The sequence below is a fragment of the Cynocephalus volans genome, chromosome 10 (genome assembly GCF_027409185.1).
Source record: "Cynocephalus volans isolate mCynVol1 chromosome 10, mCynVol1.pri, whole genome shotgun sequence".
Classification (NCBI taxonomy): Eukaryota; Metazoa; Chordata; class Mammalia; order Dermoptera; family Cynocephalidae; genus Cynocephalus; species Cynocephalus volans.
In genome coordinates, this window is record NC_084469.1 from 24,618,288 (window position 1) to 24,633,730 (window position 15,443).

Here is a 15,443-nt window from a genome sequence, read left to right on the forward strand (position 1 = left end):
AACTTTGTCCTGCTTCGCTTTTGTATTTATTAACTTTTGCCGAGACTATCACAATTTATACATCTTATTTCCTCTACTAGAATAAAAGCACCTAGAAGGGTCATTTATTATTCATTTTTGTTTTCCTATAAAATATAATTGATTGTTTTCAATAAATATTGGTTGAATTGAATGCTTCCATTTAAAAATGTGATGATTGGATTCTTGTAAGTCAGAGCCCAAAAGCATGCAACCCCTGATCTTCAGCAGGTGGCGTCATATTTTTAGTAGAAGACAAAATTTTTTTCCCCTTTGGCTTCCTCCATCTGAAATTATCATGAACTTGTCAGGCATCTGATGTTCCGTTTCCTAAAATTTGCATGTGGCCTACAAGTTCAGGTCCAATAGTTCTTTACCTGGGTTATTTCCTTAATAGGAAATAAGATTCAGGCAAAACTAGGACCTTAAAAAGACGGGTTTGAAACAACTTGAGGCTGGCCATCAGGAGGGACAGCAGTGTGGATGACCACAAGGAAGGACCTGTGGCTCTCTGCCAGCAATCTGCCACGCTGGGCTCTTTCTTGGGTGTTTACCTTTGGTATAGCCTTGCTACTACTGCTAGACTACATCTCACCGAAAAGTCATCACATCGCAAGGTGGCAATGCTTCTGTCTGAACACAACGGCCTGCTGAGTGGTATCCTTAAGAATTAAAATTACACAAATTATAGTCAAGTAGATTAAGTTGCTAGGGTGACGTTTTCTTCAAAGAAGTGCTAAAAACATTTCCCTTTGTTTTATTAAATAAACTTCACACCCCCACATAATTTAAAAGCCTTATTTATCTCCTGTTAAATGTTAGTGCAAAAAGCAAGCTATAAAGTTGGCTATACACCATGACCTCAACTATGCAAACAAAAGAAATTGGAAGGAGATGTACCAAAATAATTAATAAACAGTGATTATCTTAAAGTGGTAGGGTTATGGGTGATTTTTTTCTTCTTTACTGAATTTTCCAGTCCCCCCCCATGAGCATGCCAATTAAAGACATTAAATAAAGTATGACTGATTTGTCAGCCCTGTCACTCATAACCAACCCAACACTTGACACTATGTGAGAGGCTGATGTGCTATTCTCAACTTCAATTTTCATCTCAATTCAATTCTTGCTTTTATATGTGTTTCCTTCCTACTTAGTGACCCAGCTCTACAAGTCACACAAGATGTGGCAAGTGTCATACAAGGATCAGAGGAGAAACTGACGTGAAAATCTTGAAGGGACATTAAAGAAAAAACAATTAAAATGCATTATATGTATAACAAAATACAGCATCTTGAAAAAGCCAAGTGAGTATGAAACAGAACAATCGTAGTTCTGGCATTTAAGTTTCTATTTCTCACTTCTCAGAATTTTGGCTGCATTTTTTCTTTTTACCGTCTAAAATTAAATCTAGAAATCTCTCTAGGAGCTAGTGAAGGACTTCATCTCAACATCCTATCAGAAAAACTCTGACATTATCAGCTAGACTGCTCCAGTGGTGCTATTCTGGCACATGCTATATTTTTAACTAGTGAGAAGGTCTTGGTATTATACCTCTTTCCATCAAGGCCCCTCTGAAGCTTTGTGTTCTGGTCTCCCTTATGCCCCGAAAGCACTGATTCTCCCTTCTGGCACTCAGTGGGCACAAAAGCAAAAATCCATGGGGTGACAGAAACCCAGAGGCCACCACCCAAAGGAAATAAAGCTAAAAGTCTATGGTCCTGATTTGCTAGTTTAAATTCCCAGATATGCTGTGGTCAAACATGCAGCCAGTTACAAACATGCAGGGCAGAAGAAGTTGGAAATTCTCTATAACAGTGTATTAATAGTACTATGCTTCAGTGAATTGTAGTGGTTCTAGATAAAGATAAAATCCTAAATAAAAGGTGCTTTTGGCCAAAATTTAGTGAACTGAGAAAGTGGGGAAATGAATTATTAGATTACCTTATTGTGAAGTTATATGTCTATCTCCCCTGCTAGAACATGAGTTCCTTGAAGGCAGGTGTCAGGGTTTATTTTGACAACTAGTGATATAGCTCCAGCCTGACAAATAATGAAACAATTTTTAAAAATAGCTTATTTTAAAAACACTTTCTTCCCAAACTGGAGTAGTTTCCCAACCTGAAACCTAATATTTTCATGAAATAATAGAAGAATTGAATCACTTTTTGCTTTTGAGAAGTCAAGAAAAAATGAGTTAGGTAATTTGTGTGATATAAGTTATACTACAAAAATGAAAGACTAAATCTCCCACCATCTGCTCAGGAGCACTAGTGGTTACCTGACTCTGCATTGCTTAATTTATTACATATACAATATGGCAAACCTATCAGAAAACTCTTATTTATTACATATATGAGAAGGCAAGTGTGTCAGAAGACCCCGGTTTGAATCTTAGTTGGATCAGAACTCTTATTTGGTTCTAGATTTTAATCTGGCAATTAAGGATAACGGCAGACATGCTTATTTTAAAGGATTGTTAGAAGAATCAGATAAAATAATCTATATGAGGAATTCCTGTACATATAAGGGTACTTCGAAAAATTCATGGAAAAACAGAATTGAAAAATATGAATCTTATCATGAACTTTTTGAAGTACCCTCATAGATAAAATAATTACTACACAAATTAACATGCTCCTAATACCTGAAATAAAAAAGACCGAGTGATATACTAAAGGGAGTTTTAGAAGGATTTTAATTTTATGCTAGAATTTGTAAAATTACTGAAGCTAATGCAAATAAGTACAAAATATAATAAATCTTCTTAGAAAAAAAGGTAGTTACAGCTTGTTCTTCAGTTATAGTAAATGCATTCATGAAGATGTGTTAAATACACATTTAGAAATAATTTTTTTGAGCTAGTTATAAAAATTGTAATTATAAGAATTTTAAAAAATTTAATGGATTTTCATCAATTGCTAACACTTTTCTTCTGTTTAATCTTTCTGTATAACAATTACAGAAAATTACAAGAAAGAAAAAGGCATCTTTTATAAATTAGACATATGTGTGTCACATTTTTTTCTTCTTAGTCCTTACAGCCAACTAATGACAAAAGTGATAAAGTGAACAGCCAGCTTTAATTTGTTGGGAAACCTTGGGCTAAAAAAACCTTCCTCAAACTACACATCCTTCTTTTTCTCTATTAACTCTACCTTGAGTTTCTTGTTAACCTGCCTGTGTTAGCACAGGGCTGGAATTACATCTTGACTGTTCAGGGCATGCATCAGCAGCTCCTTAACTGAGACAGGACACACACACTAGCCCTCCAGTTCCCGTGAACACCTAGACCTTATAAAGTGGTGGCTTTGCAAGTTCCTCAGGTGCCTAAGCCAGACTTAGCTCACAGGGGCTGGTGAATAAAGTCTCATGCCATGTGCCCAGGATGAGTGCGGGGTAAGCAGTATTTCGTGCAAAGATGATGAAAGCAAAGAGTACCTTGATGAGGGAACAGCTGCATGAAAACTGCTGATTTAGAGCAAGGCAGAGAAGCTTCACAGACACAGAATGGAAGAAAAAACAAAAGTGAGTGATGTCCACAAGATTAAAAAAAGGATAAAATATGATTAGATACTGGATGATTATTATGCTCCCTGGTTTTCAGAGAGATCTGGTTTTAATTCTTAAACTCTGACCATTAATTTCTTAGATATTACAATCTGTAAATAAATGGTAGAACTTACAATTTTATAGAGATGAGGCTACTTCAAAAAGTTCATGGAAAGATCTGTTATTTTTTAAATCTATTTTTCCACGAACTTTTTGAAGTACCCTTTAGATGTGTTTTTACAACCATTATTAGAATTAAGACTTAGTTTAAATCAAGAATTAAACTAAAAAGTGAGATAAAAAAATTAGCAGAAATGACACCAAGCAATCACTCAATCTAAAAAAGAAAAGTTTCCCCTTAAATACAGGGTAATAACAAAGAAAGAAAAGGAAGACAAATCAAGAAAATACCAAATAATAAAGGTCTGGTGATACCATTAGCAGTTCCCTAAAACATTATTATCGTTTCAGAGATTTTAAGTGTTCTCAAAATAGAGATCATTAAGTTTTTTCTAAAAGGGAGACATTTTAAACTTAGTGCACTTACTAGGAATATTACTGACTTAGAGCTAAGCCAAAGTTTAGAGAAATGGTTTCGATGAAATATCCCTCTGTGCATAAAGCTGTCAGCACTATAGGTTTACAAATACTTAGGATTTCTAGCTAATTCACCCAAATCCCCAGTAGGTCTGCAATATGGAAGCAAAATGAGAGAATGACTGACACACTTGGACAAAGCCCAAAAATAAAGCAGAGGAAGTGAATCTAAAATAAAGATCAATTAAGTAGTCTTAGTTTTGAAAAATTAATGCTGCAATGCTAACAGTAAAAAAGTTAATCAAAGAAAAAAAATTAAAGACTTTTTAAAAAGAGATTACAGGCTTGGTTTTTGTTAAAATAAAACAAAACAAAAAAACTCCAGACACCTCACATCTCCCCTCCCCGCTTTTTTTTGAGGTTAAAAATGTGTTATAAAACTTTGGTCATAATCATCACCTGATTCTTCCAAACAAATGTCTCTTTGAACTATCAGACTACTCTATAGTACAAGGTACAACATGACAAGTATCACAAAAGAGGTCAAAACAGCTATCTATGTATACAGTTTACCGCCCTTACTATTCTGAAAGCTATTGGAGGTAGGTATTATGCCCTATTAGCTCTCCCACTTCCCTGGATCTAATAGAATCCCTTGCATACAGTAAACAATGAATATCTGTAGGATAAATAACTGAAATTGTGGTTAATCTCCACAGAGCTCTACAGTATTAATCTTGTACTTAAAATCAAAGAGCTTGTGTTCACCTAGAATTTGTTAAACAATATGGATTAGAAGGAAATAACATTAGCTGAAAACCCAATACTGAAATCCATGGGCAAAAACTATCAAGTCCCTTGTAACTAGGGCTTCTCTCATCTTTAAATGCTTCACATTGCCTAATGTACACCTACAAAACAGGTGTTCACATGTTTATTGAATTAAAAATTAAAATTTTAATACTTTGGAAATAGATCTATTTAATTTCTTTTTAATAAGTACTAAGACCATATAATTTCCATTTGGATCTTTATTACTAATATACTTTCTCTTTAAAATATAAAGAGGAGGGAGTCTGCACTTAAAATGTACACTTGAAATAAAATGGTTATAAAGCATTCAAAATATGCCTTTAAAAAAGTCGTCTTTGCTTATCAGCTGAGAAAACTACTCATGGCTTGGGCTTAACCAAGAGAAAGTTCCACAAATAGCATTTTTTAGGTGGATAGGTTTTATTTTGCAGTTCTAATCTTCGTTCTTCAATTCATTATCTACCTCAGCTACAATGGACCTAGTAAGAATCATAATATCGAATCTGAAATAATCTTATATATCATGGAGTGAATGTTAAGAATTCTCTTCAGGATGCTTTTAGTGGCATTTGGGAAAATCTGAAGATGCAAATTTTATGTCCATTTGGCTAAAGGGTCACTGTTAATGCAATTTTATATGCGCTGAACTCTGGGTACAGTCCACTGGCTCCACTGATGCCAAGTTCAATTTCTACTTGAGGAAATCTCCCTACTAGAAGGAGATTCAGAAGACAATCGTTTATGTATTTTTTAATGCTGACTTATAGAACAATCTCCTTGAAGATGGACAAATTGGCTATGCTAATTTGTCAAGAAGAACGCATTTTTAGAGAAAACTGCTTTATATAAGTGACCATCACTTCTTCAAAGCTGGCGACTGATGAAATACCACCAAAATTTTTATTTAAGTAAGGTCTAATGCTGGGGCAGCAGGGAGGAGATTCATGAACCTCTTATCTTGTTGATTTACTAGCAGAGAACGTTGAAGACCAGAAGAAAATGCAGCTTAGCAGCTGATCTTGCTAAGCACCAAAGATCTCGAATGCAGAATCTTGCATTGACAGAGAAAGTTTGCAGCAAAGCGTTGACTATGTGCAGATCAGCAACTTTTGCTTTTTGAAATAGGGCAACAGAGCCTTCATCTGCTTAAAGCTCAGGAGATTGGGTCCGGGTTGATACTGGGCAATTTGATGGTAAGTCACACTTATGCTCCGCTTCAGGAAGTGACACAGAGCAGATCTGGCTGCTGGGGGAGAGAGGAAATATTTTGGTTGCTATATAGCTAAATAGCAAAATTGAAATGCTAGACTGAGTTTGTAATCTGGATAAAATTCTTCACTTCTTTCAGCTCTTTGATATCAGCAAACTAAGCTCCATAAAGAAATGAGGAGATAAGGATGTAAGATTACATGGAGTTAAAGATATGAAGCAGTATACCTAATTACAAACAAAATCACAACTCTTACCATTAGGAGATATTCCAATAAGAGCAAATGACAAAAACACAGTAATTAGGTACACAGATAAATCAAGATCCTTTTTTTTTTTTTTTTTTTTTTAAAAGATGACCGGTAAGGGGATCTTAACCCTTGACTTGGTGTTGTCAGCACCACGCTCAGCCAGTGAGCGAACCGGCCATCCGTATATGGGATCCGAACCCGGGGCCTTGGTGTTATCAGCACCGCACTCTCCCGAGTGAGCCACGGGCCGGCCCAAATCAAGATCCTTTTGTGGACATGAGCCTACAATTTAGAGATACAAATGAGTTTTGTGGGAGACTAAAGTTATTATTGAAGAGATTAACCCTTTCTCCAAAAACATGTAGTAAAATAATCTCGCAAGGCAAAAGACACACAATTTAGAGACAGGAAGAGCTGAATACCACAATCCTACTCAATTACTTCTATTACTTTTAAAGCTCCAGTTTCTTCTGGGAATAGTCAGAGGTTTCCAGGGTATGGTAGTCTATTCAGGCAGCCATCTTTGGAGAACTACTGGAGATGACACCAGTGGCTTAAAACTGTAACCAAAAATCATACATGCTGTTCTTATTTTTATACACAATTCTAAGTAAGAGGTTACAGAGTGAGACTGTTTTACCAATGTAAATGATGTGGCTAATGTCCAACAACACTGGACATGAGCAATTAATCGATTAACTAGCAACCTGTACTGGTATTCTCAACCTGATTATTGTCTCCATTAGTGGGTGAATCATTTTGATATGTTTAACTCCACTTTAGTAGCACAAGAGGCAAAACTTTGTTCAAAATGAACCAAACTTTAAAAACAGAAGAACTAATAGAGACAGAATCTACTAATTTTCTAATTGTGATCATCTTTAGTAGTTGACCTTTATAAACAACAAATAACTAAAAAAATAAGAGCTCTACAGAAGAAAAGGACTGGTGGATTTAAGGTAAGGTAGATAGAAATAAAAAGAAAGAAACAAATAAATAAAGGAAAGATGGAAAGGGGCAGGGGAATGGAAGGGAAAGAAGATTAGACAGATTGATAGGCAGACAGACAGACTGACAGACAGATAGATACACAGATAGACAGATAGATACGGAAGGCAATGAATGTGACAGAAAGAGCACTGGCCTTGGTCCTACATAAGAACTGTATAATAAAGCAACTAACTTAGCTCTTCTAAAACTCAGACTCCCCATTGCATACAACATTGTGAACCTAGAACTAAGTTACCTGTATGGTCCCCCAGCTCCAAAATGCTAAGAGGTTATGGAGGGGAGGAGGGACAGGGAAGGAAAGAATTCAGTGGCTGCAATATCTAGAAGAAAGTAAAAGTTTTGTCCTGGCTTTAACAGCTGAAATGTTGACAAGGGAGCAGGACCACAGGAAGACCCTAGAGCAGTGCTTCTCAATCTCTAGTGTGTATAAGAATCACTTGGTGTGTTTATTAAAATACTGATTGCTGGCTGGGCCCCACTCTTGGAGATTCCTGTGCAAGTCTGGGGTGGGACTCTAGCATTTGTGTTTCTAACAAGCTCCCAAATGATGCTGATGCTGCTGGTTTGGAATCACACTTGGAGAAACACTGTCTTAGAGAATAAGTGACACAGGGCAAAGGAACATGGTCATAAGAGGAAAAAAAATTTGGCCAGATGTCTCATTTCTTGGGGGCAAAAAAGGTGACTGGATTGATAAATAAATGCTGAAATAATTTGTTTCCTCTGCTGACCAAAGCTTTGTTGTTGACCAAAGCTTAACAACTGAATATAGTTATTTTACACAATGGTTTATACTATGAATTGGGTATTATACTTGCCAAATTCTTCATAAGCTTCCAAACTATACAAATTAAAACATTCATGCAAAACTGGGATTATAAACTGAGGATTCTATTTATGGTTCTTGAGCATCACAGGATAGTTATAAAAAAAATCATTTGATTTTTTGAAAAAGAAAATCAATTCTAACACTTAAAAGAATTATGTATAGTAACTTTTCCTTACAGAATGAGGTGCTTCATAAGTGAACTTTTCGGATAATGGAATTCTAACAACAAAACCTTCTTTTATTTCAATCATTTTAGAAGAATATCTTCCTAAATAGAAAGCATGACCATAACAGAAGCTTTCCTTCATTGCCCACTGTCATTATAACACACACAACAGCATAACTTTTGTAATGGAAAACACCTCTGGGGTCAACTAGAGCTGTATGAAACCATTCACTCTGACACTGAATGAGTCCAGAGTTCTGATGTTTGCCATTTCTGCTGTCTTGTTTATTTCAGCCCCACTGAGCTACCAGCTATTATTTCTTAATGTATCTACTGCTAAGTTGTATGTTAAATTGTTATACTTTTCCCACTTAGACCTAACAGTGACTCTAAGAAGGAATATGCCCCTATAGGCTTTGAGATGTTATTTTCTTGAGATGACTTTTTCATTTGGTTGTTTATTTACTCCCAAATTTTTAGGTTGGTCTACGGGTGGTCAAGTTGCTAGTGGCAGAAGGGAAGTTGGGTACTACTAGACTTTGTACATTTTCTTTGATACAGTGTGCTATATCAGAGACACAGAAGTCCTTAGGGAAATGGTAGTATAACTAGTAAAGGAATTATAGTCCTGTTCACTTACAGGGTAATGTAGCTTAGGTTGCTCTTCTTGCCCAAACTCTAAAAACCTATCAACCCTGGAATACTAGGTGAACACTCTAAACATTTCACTGACTTATGAACAACTTGTTTGAAAGTAGAAAGTTTTAGAGACTAACAAAATTCAAGTCAGCTACAAGGTAAAGAAGAAATGTAAGCTGAAACTCATGAGGAAAAGAGCAAAATCTGATATAAAAGAATCACAAGGGAATTCCTAATGTTGGTATCTTAATATTATTGCTCAAAGTCATATAAAGATCACATTTACTGACCTGGGGAATGCTGGGAAGTTGCAAGTGAGGTCATGGAATTAGAGAGGTTAAGGTTGGCAGTGATACTAAGCTGGCTCTGCAGTGCAGGAGGGTAAGGAGATGTGGGTGTCAGGAGGGACTCCTCACTGGTTTCTTCATCAATTCCAGGCAAGTACGTGTCAATCAAGGCATCAAGAAACTTAACAATAAGCTCAGCATAGTCTGGGATTTGTGTTTGCTGTAATGAAAAATAGGAAATTATTTTAGCCCCATTCTTTGTTTTCTTTTGTAAATCCCTTCTGAAGCGAAAAAAGATTAATTCAATTTTTGTTTCGGGCTTAATTTACTATTTTTCTTCCTTTGTTTGTACTATTGATTATTTAAAAAGGGGGGTAATACTTCTAGACTATCACAGGATTCACAAACAAAAATTCTATTCAGTGTACACTTAAAGCTTCCAGATGAACCTGCAATTTCTGAAAGGTGAATTTAATACCGAAAGAATACTATCATCAGGAATGATGTCTAGCCAATTTTCCAAAACAGAGACAATGAGTGCAACATCATCATTCCACGTGCCATTTAGATTCCACTCACTAGACACTGTGAAGGACTTAGAGGGTTACCAGCAAGCCAACTGCAAAACCTCCTGCCTGATATACTAATTTCTATGACTTCAGGTCCACTTTTTTAGTGAGAACTTTTGCATGTCAAGAGATAGTCAGTAATAATAAAATGAAATAACAAACTAAATACCCAATTCTTAAAATTGGAACAAGGTTTAGATAATTGGATTTAGCACTCCCTCTATCTAGAACAGTGCACTAGAAACTGGGAAGGATGGTAAGCAGGGGAGGGGAGGAAAGAAACAGAAGTCCTGCCTTCAAGGAACTTCGATCAATTTGGAAAGAGACCATATACTGAGAAAATAATTAAATACATATTATGTAGCTCTACATCAACTAATGCCAATTGAAGAACAAACTGAATAGGAGCAAAGGAGGATATATCCAGAGAGAAAGAGAAACGTATCTAATGCAACAGGTTGAGAGTAAAAATGTTTCATGTAGGATATTTTAATGCTCCTTGTGTCAAGAGATACTTAAGTGTGTGCATTAAAATGATCAAATACATGAGGAATTGAGGGAAAAAAATTTTACAGAGGTTTATCATACTCTTCTGAAAAGTCAAAAGCAGAAACTGAGTCATTTTTATAATGACTAATATATAAGCATAAAAACTAATATATAAGCACATTAAAGGTGCTGCCTATTAGAAAAAATCTTGCAGTGAAAAACTTATGAAAAGAACATATATGTTTATTGAGTTATTATTTTGATTTTCAGCAAATCGTGCATTCTAAGGCACACTAATGTGCATAGAAATTTTCATTTTGTTGAAAGTTAGAGAAAAAAATATTTTCTTACCTTTGAAAAGGGTCCTGCAAACCGCCACAAGCCATTAAAACCAAAACCTGCAACAAATCAAATGTTACTCTTATAATAAGCAAGATATCTTCTAATCATAACAGAAATTACATAAGTTGTATAGCTGATGAATGTAAAACCTACTAACACATTGAAAACATTCTTTTTAGAATGAGTGTCAAAGCAGACTAAAACTTACTTAAAATATACTCAGTATAAAAACATTTTAATTTAAAAAGTGGTCAACCAGTTAGGATAGTGAACATATAATTAAGAGAGTCAGAAAACTCTTTACAGAGTTCTGTGGTCATTGCATTCTACAACAGTGCATATGTTAGCAAGTTCATCAATCATCCATTCCTCCTGATACATTTATTTACTTTGCAGGTAAGATGTTTGGTATTGTGGTGGTGATTCTTCATGGTACACCACACTCTGCACAATTCCATGGATCGGATTTAACAAATTTGGATCTTGGCACAATGACAACAGGGTATTGATCTTAGAGTCCAACAAATTGTGCCTAAAAAAATAAAAGTCAACAGAGAAATATTTTAGAGTAAAATTAAATGAAAACATATACTGGAAAACATATATTTCCCGGAACAATGTGGCAAAATTGAAGGGAGATGAGTGCTTTTTACTTTCTTATGCTTTTCTATATTTTCCAAGTTCTATATAATGAACATGTGTCTGAGTTTGCTTTTTTTGGTTCGTGTTTTGTTTTTAGCCATCAGGGAAGATATGGTAAAAACAAACAACTAGGAAGGTCATATAACCATGTTTAACTATATATGGCGAAAGTCAGTTCAAGATCGGCTTCTGTCTGCCACTTAGCATCCTTCAGGACCGTTTCTTTCTGCTGTCTGCTGATAATGTACTCAGGGAGTTAAAACCAAATTTAATATTATTCAGTGCTTAATAAATGCTGAAGCAGATCACATAAGAAAAGTAAAATTAGTTTGGAGGGGTAGAATATACAATCAAACTGAAACAAAGGGAGAAATTAACAATTTCTAACTTGCTATACTCCATTAATAAAAATAACTAAGACCTAACTATATAAATTTCTAAAATTTTAAAATGAGATTAACCAAAAATAAGAAAATAATGACACTACATAGAGGGCCTAGACCCGAACAGAATTTCACAAGTTTCTTTGGATTATTTAAATTTGAACACTTTGAAGCTAACATTATTTTAGTCCTTAAAAGAGAATAAAATTCACCTCCCAAATAGGAGTGATTTTGTTTTCACTCGGCTGTGGATAAATACAACAGCTCTACTAAAATGAAAATCAAAACTGGTGTGCTGATTTAAAAATAGTAGTCTAATGGTCTGCTCCGAAGTGAGTAAAATGAACAATGTTCATCAAGACGAAGCACTTAAACAAGATTAAAAAGATGATTTTCCTAACAGGCCAAAACTTGTCTTAGCTCCCACTAAACCCACTACCTCCAAGCTAAAATCACTCTCACGCTTTCTCACCTTCCCCTCTTCACAACCAGTGAACATAACTGGGTAATACTTTTCCTAAGCCTTTATAAAACATTTGACCTAAAGACAGGTACAAAGGTTAACCGAGAATAAAAGGAGATACTTACACAACAGGAAAAACTTTGGGGAACACAACACTGGCCTCTGCTAAGTATTCGTAAAGAATTCGTTGATCAAACTCATCCGTGGTATATTTCACCAGTGTAGCCTGCCAAGATGCAAAAACGTAAACAAACAGCATTTTTACTTTGTGGCTGAATTGTTACTTGTTTGGTGAGAAGCAGACCAGACAACTGTCTTCCTTCCATGTTTTTAATATTTAAGGGCCTCCTAAGAGTAGACTGGAATAAAAACATGAGGGAAACAAAACCTGCAAAAAAGGAAAATCCTTACTAGAACAGTAAGAAGAAGAGCTTGGATCTTCGGATCAGTAAGTACTTCCTCATCCAAGAGAACATTTGATTCAGACACTGAAACTTTACGCAAATGTGGGTGCTGTTGTGATGAAGAAATCCTTTGAGTCTCTGCAGTAAGATATGGATAAACATGATTAGCTGTTTTAACTGAGTATCCAGCTAATAACTTCACCTAACATATTTCAATGTTAGTTCTAAAATTCAACAGTTTTAGTAGGCACTTAGAATATTGACATAAACATCACATAGAATTACTACTCACCTATACAAAAGTTTGGCTAGCTAATTACAATGCTGTATATCAAATATAATTTACTTTTTATACAGGTTTCAGGATAACTGTCTTTTTAAGGACTATAGAGCTTATCTTTTGAAAAAAAGCAAATGTTTCTATATTTCATCTGAAAGATCTAAGAAATGGTTGGAAAGTAATATAGCTGTAATGTACTCTCCCTCCTTATTTTCAATGATCTAGATCAATAATTAAACACTTTGTTTCTCACCCATTTCATAATCAGTCTCTGCTACTCTCCTCATTTTGGGCGGTGTTGTGATCCCTGATTCCATTTCTTGCCTTTTAGGGGCCTTTGTGTCTGATATCAAGTGATCAAAACTTTTCCTTGTTCCTATAAACAAAAGTTATAGAATATGTAAGTTCGTTAACTATAGTGCCTATGAATAGGAATATACTAAAGAGAAAATGTTTGCACATAAAATGTTTAAGCTTTCACTTAAGGACCCAAAGAAAGCTCAAATGTATCCCTGGGGCAGAGTTTCTCTCCTTTATTCTCCACCTTCTCAAAGGGTTTTGGCCCCACAGCTTTCCATATCAGAACAGGATTACTTGTCCAAATTAAACTGATGTTACATTCACTACACTGGAGGTAACCAAACTCTACCAAGTACAATTACTGATAATAAATACAGGGGTAGGCACTGTTCAGTAGCAAAGACCGATTGTGTCTTTTATTGAAAATTTTTTCTGCTGCCAAGAATTTGTCACTAATGTATGAGGAATTTCCAAACTTAGGCAAAAATCAAAGTTTGATTTGGGGCTGGCTGCTTAGCTCAGTTTGTTAGAGTGTGCTGCTGATGACACCAAGGTCTAAGGTTTGATCCCTGTACCAGCCAGCCACCAAAAAAAAAAAGTGTGATTTTAATTCTTAAAGCTTTAAGAAAAAGATATGCATGCCTGAAAGTACTAAGAATAGATACACTGTATTACACTAACATTATTAAATTTCTTTCTCTTATTTAAAGTAAAAATATTAAAATTGGATTATTTGGAACTTAAAATCTGGAATACTTTTTTTTTTTTTTTAAGATGACTGGTAAGGGGATCTTAACCCTTGACTTGGTGTTGTCAGCACCACACTCACCCAGTGAGCTAACCAGCCATCCGTATGTGGGATCTGAACCTGTGGCCTTGGTGTTATCAGCACCACACTCTCCCAAGTGAGCCACGGGCCGGCCTAAAATCTGGAATACTTTTGACAGTATTATTTTTTAAAAGCCAGAATTGAAGCCAACATAATAAAATCTGACAACTGAACACTTGAGAAATACAATGTTCTAGTAACCTCAATATTAATATTAATAAATATTCATATAGTCATAAATATCAAGGCCAGCTAATTTAACAGCCCAAAAGGATCTAGTTCAGCCTCTTAATTTCACACACATGCAAACTGAGGAAATCAAGCATAGTTAAGGGATTAGCCTGAGGTTGTGTGACTAGGGATCCAGATAACGACCAGACTGAAAACTCAGGTTTTCTAAAGCCAATCAGTGCTTTCGATACCGTGTGAGATTAGGACACCACTTTCTACATTTAGTTTTTCTCTTTCTCACTCTTCAATTTTTATTTATTTATTTATTTTTAAAAGATGACCAATCTTAACCCTTGACTTGGTTCAACCACGCTCTCCCAAGTGAGCTAACCGGCCATCCCTATATAGGGATCCGAACCCGTGGCCGCGGTGTTATCAGCACCACGCTCTCCCAAGTGAGCCACGGGCCGGCCTTACACTCTTCCTTTTTATTTTATTCTCTGCATTCTTCCTGGGAGATCTCCTTCTGCTCCCATAACTTCATCCATCTATGAGCTAATCAATTCTAAATGTGACACTTTTTACTTCCCTCTTCCTGAACTCTAGATACATCTTTTCATTTATCTTATACATACACTCCTAGATATCCTGAAGGGATCTCAAATATAATATCAACCAACCTAAATTTATCACGTACTGTAAACATATTAGTCCTGATCTCTATAAATGGAATCACTATTGGGCCAGTTTTTGAAGCTGGGGTCCCAATATCCTTCCCAGCTTTCTCCGTCCCCACCAGTCCCAATTGGTCAAACACGAAGTCTTATCCATTCTACTTCAGAAGCCTATACTGCACCTCATTCCTCTTCTCCATTTTCACATTATTCCTGCCTTAGTGCACACCTATACCATTTTTTTGCTTGTAATGCTGGATTAATCTCTTCAACAGGCCCCTTGCCAAAAATCTCTTTCTATTTCTCCACACTGCTGTCAGAAAAACTTTCCAAAACAAAATTTGGTCATGCTCCTCTCCTACTTGAAGATCTCTGCTGGGTACCCGATAAGGTTAAATCTCTTAACATGGCACACAAAGTCTTTCACAATTGAATTTCAATCCTTCTCTAGTCTCATTTCCTGCCCTATTCTCCATGATGCTATGATCTACTGCCAGTCGCTTTACTGACCTTTACTTGTGTTATTCCCACTCTCTTGAATGCATGTCGTGCCTCATAAGCATGTATTAAATCTCCAAGACCCAG

The 15,443-nt window shown here is 35.7% G+C and overlaps 1 protein-coding gene across 6 annotated transcripts in view; it reads right to left on the reverse strand.

Annotated features, from left to right (window-relative positions):
* The window catches only part of NF1 (neurofibromin 1), a 228,507-nt gene that overhangs the window by 5,608 nt on the left and 207,456 nt on the right, over positions 1–15,443 (reverse strand). For 4 of the 6 annotated variants that reach the window (XM_063109113.1, XM_063109109.1, XM_063109111.1 and 1 more), the window contains 7 exons: positions 13,138–13,260; positions 12,612–12,742; positions 12,326–12,426; positions 11,102–11,244; positions 10,722–10,768; positions 9,316–9,532; positions 3,460–3,513 (listed from right to left, as the gene is read on the reverse strand). In XM_063109113.1, the coding sequence (XP_062965183.1) occupies positions 3,460–3,513; positions 9,316–9,532; positions 10,722–10,768; positions 11,102–11,244; positions 12,326–12,426; positions 12,612–12,742; positions 13,138–13,260 (816 nt within the window). The remainder of the gene's footprint in view (positions 1–3,459; positions 3,514–9,315; positions 9,533–10,721; positions 10,769–11,101; positions 11,245–12,325; positions 12,427–12,611; positions 12,743–13,137; positions 13,261–15,443) is intronic. The other 2 variants (XM_063109114.1, XM_063109112.1) reach the window with 1 other exon arrangement.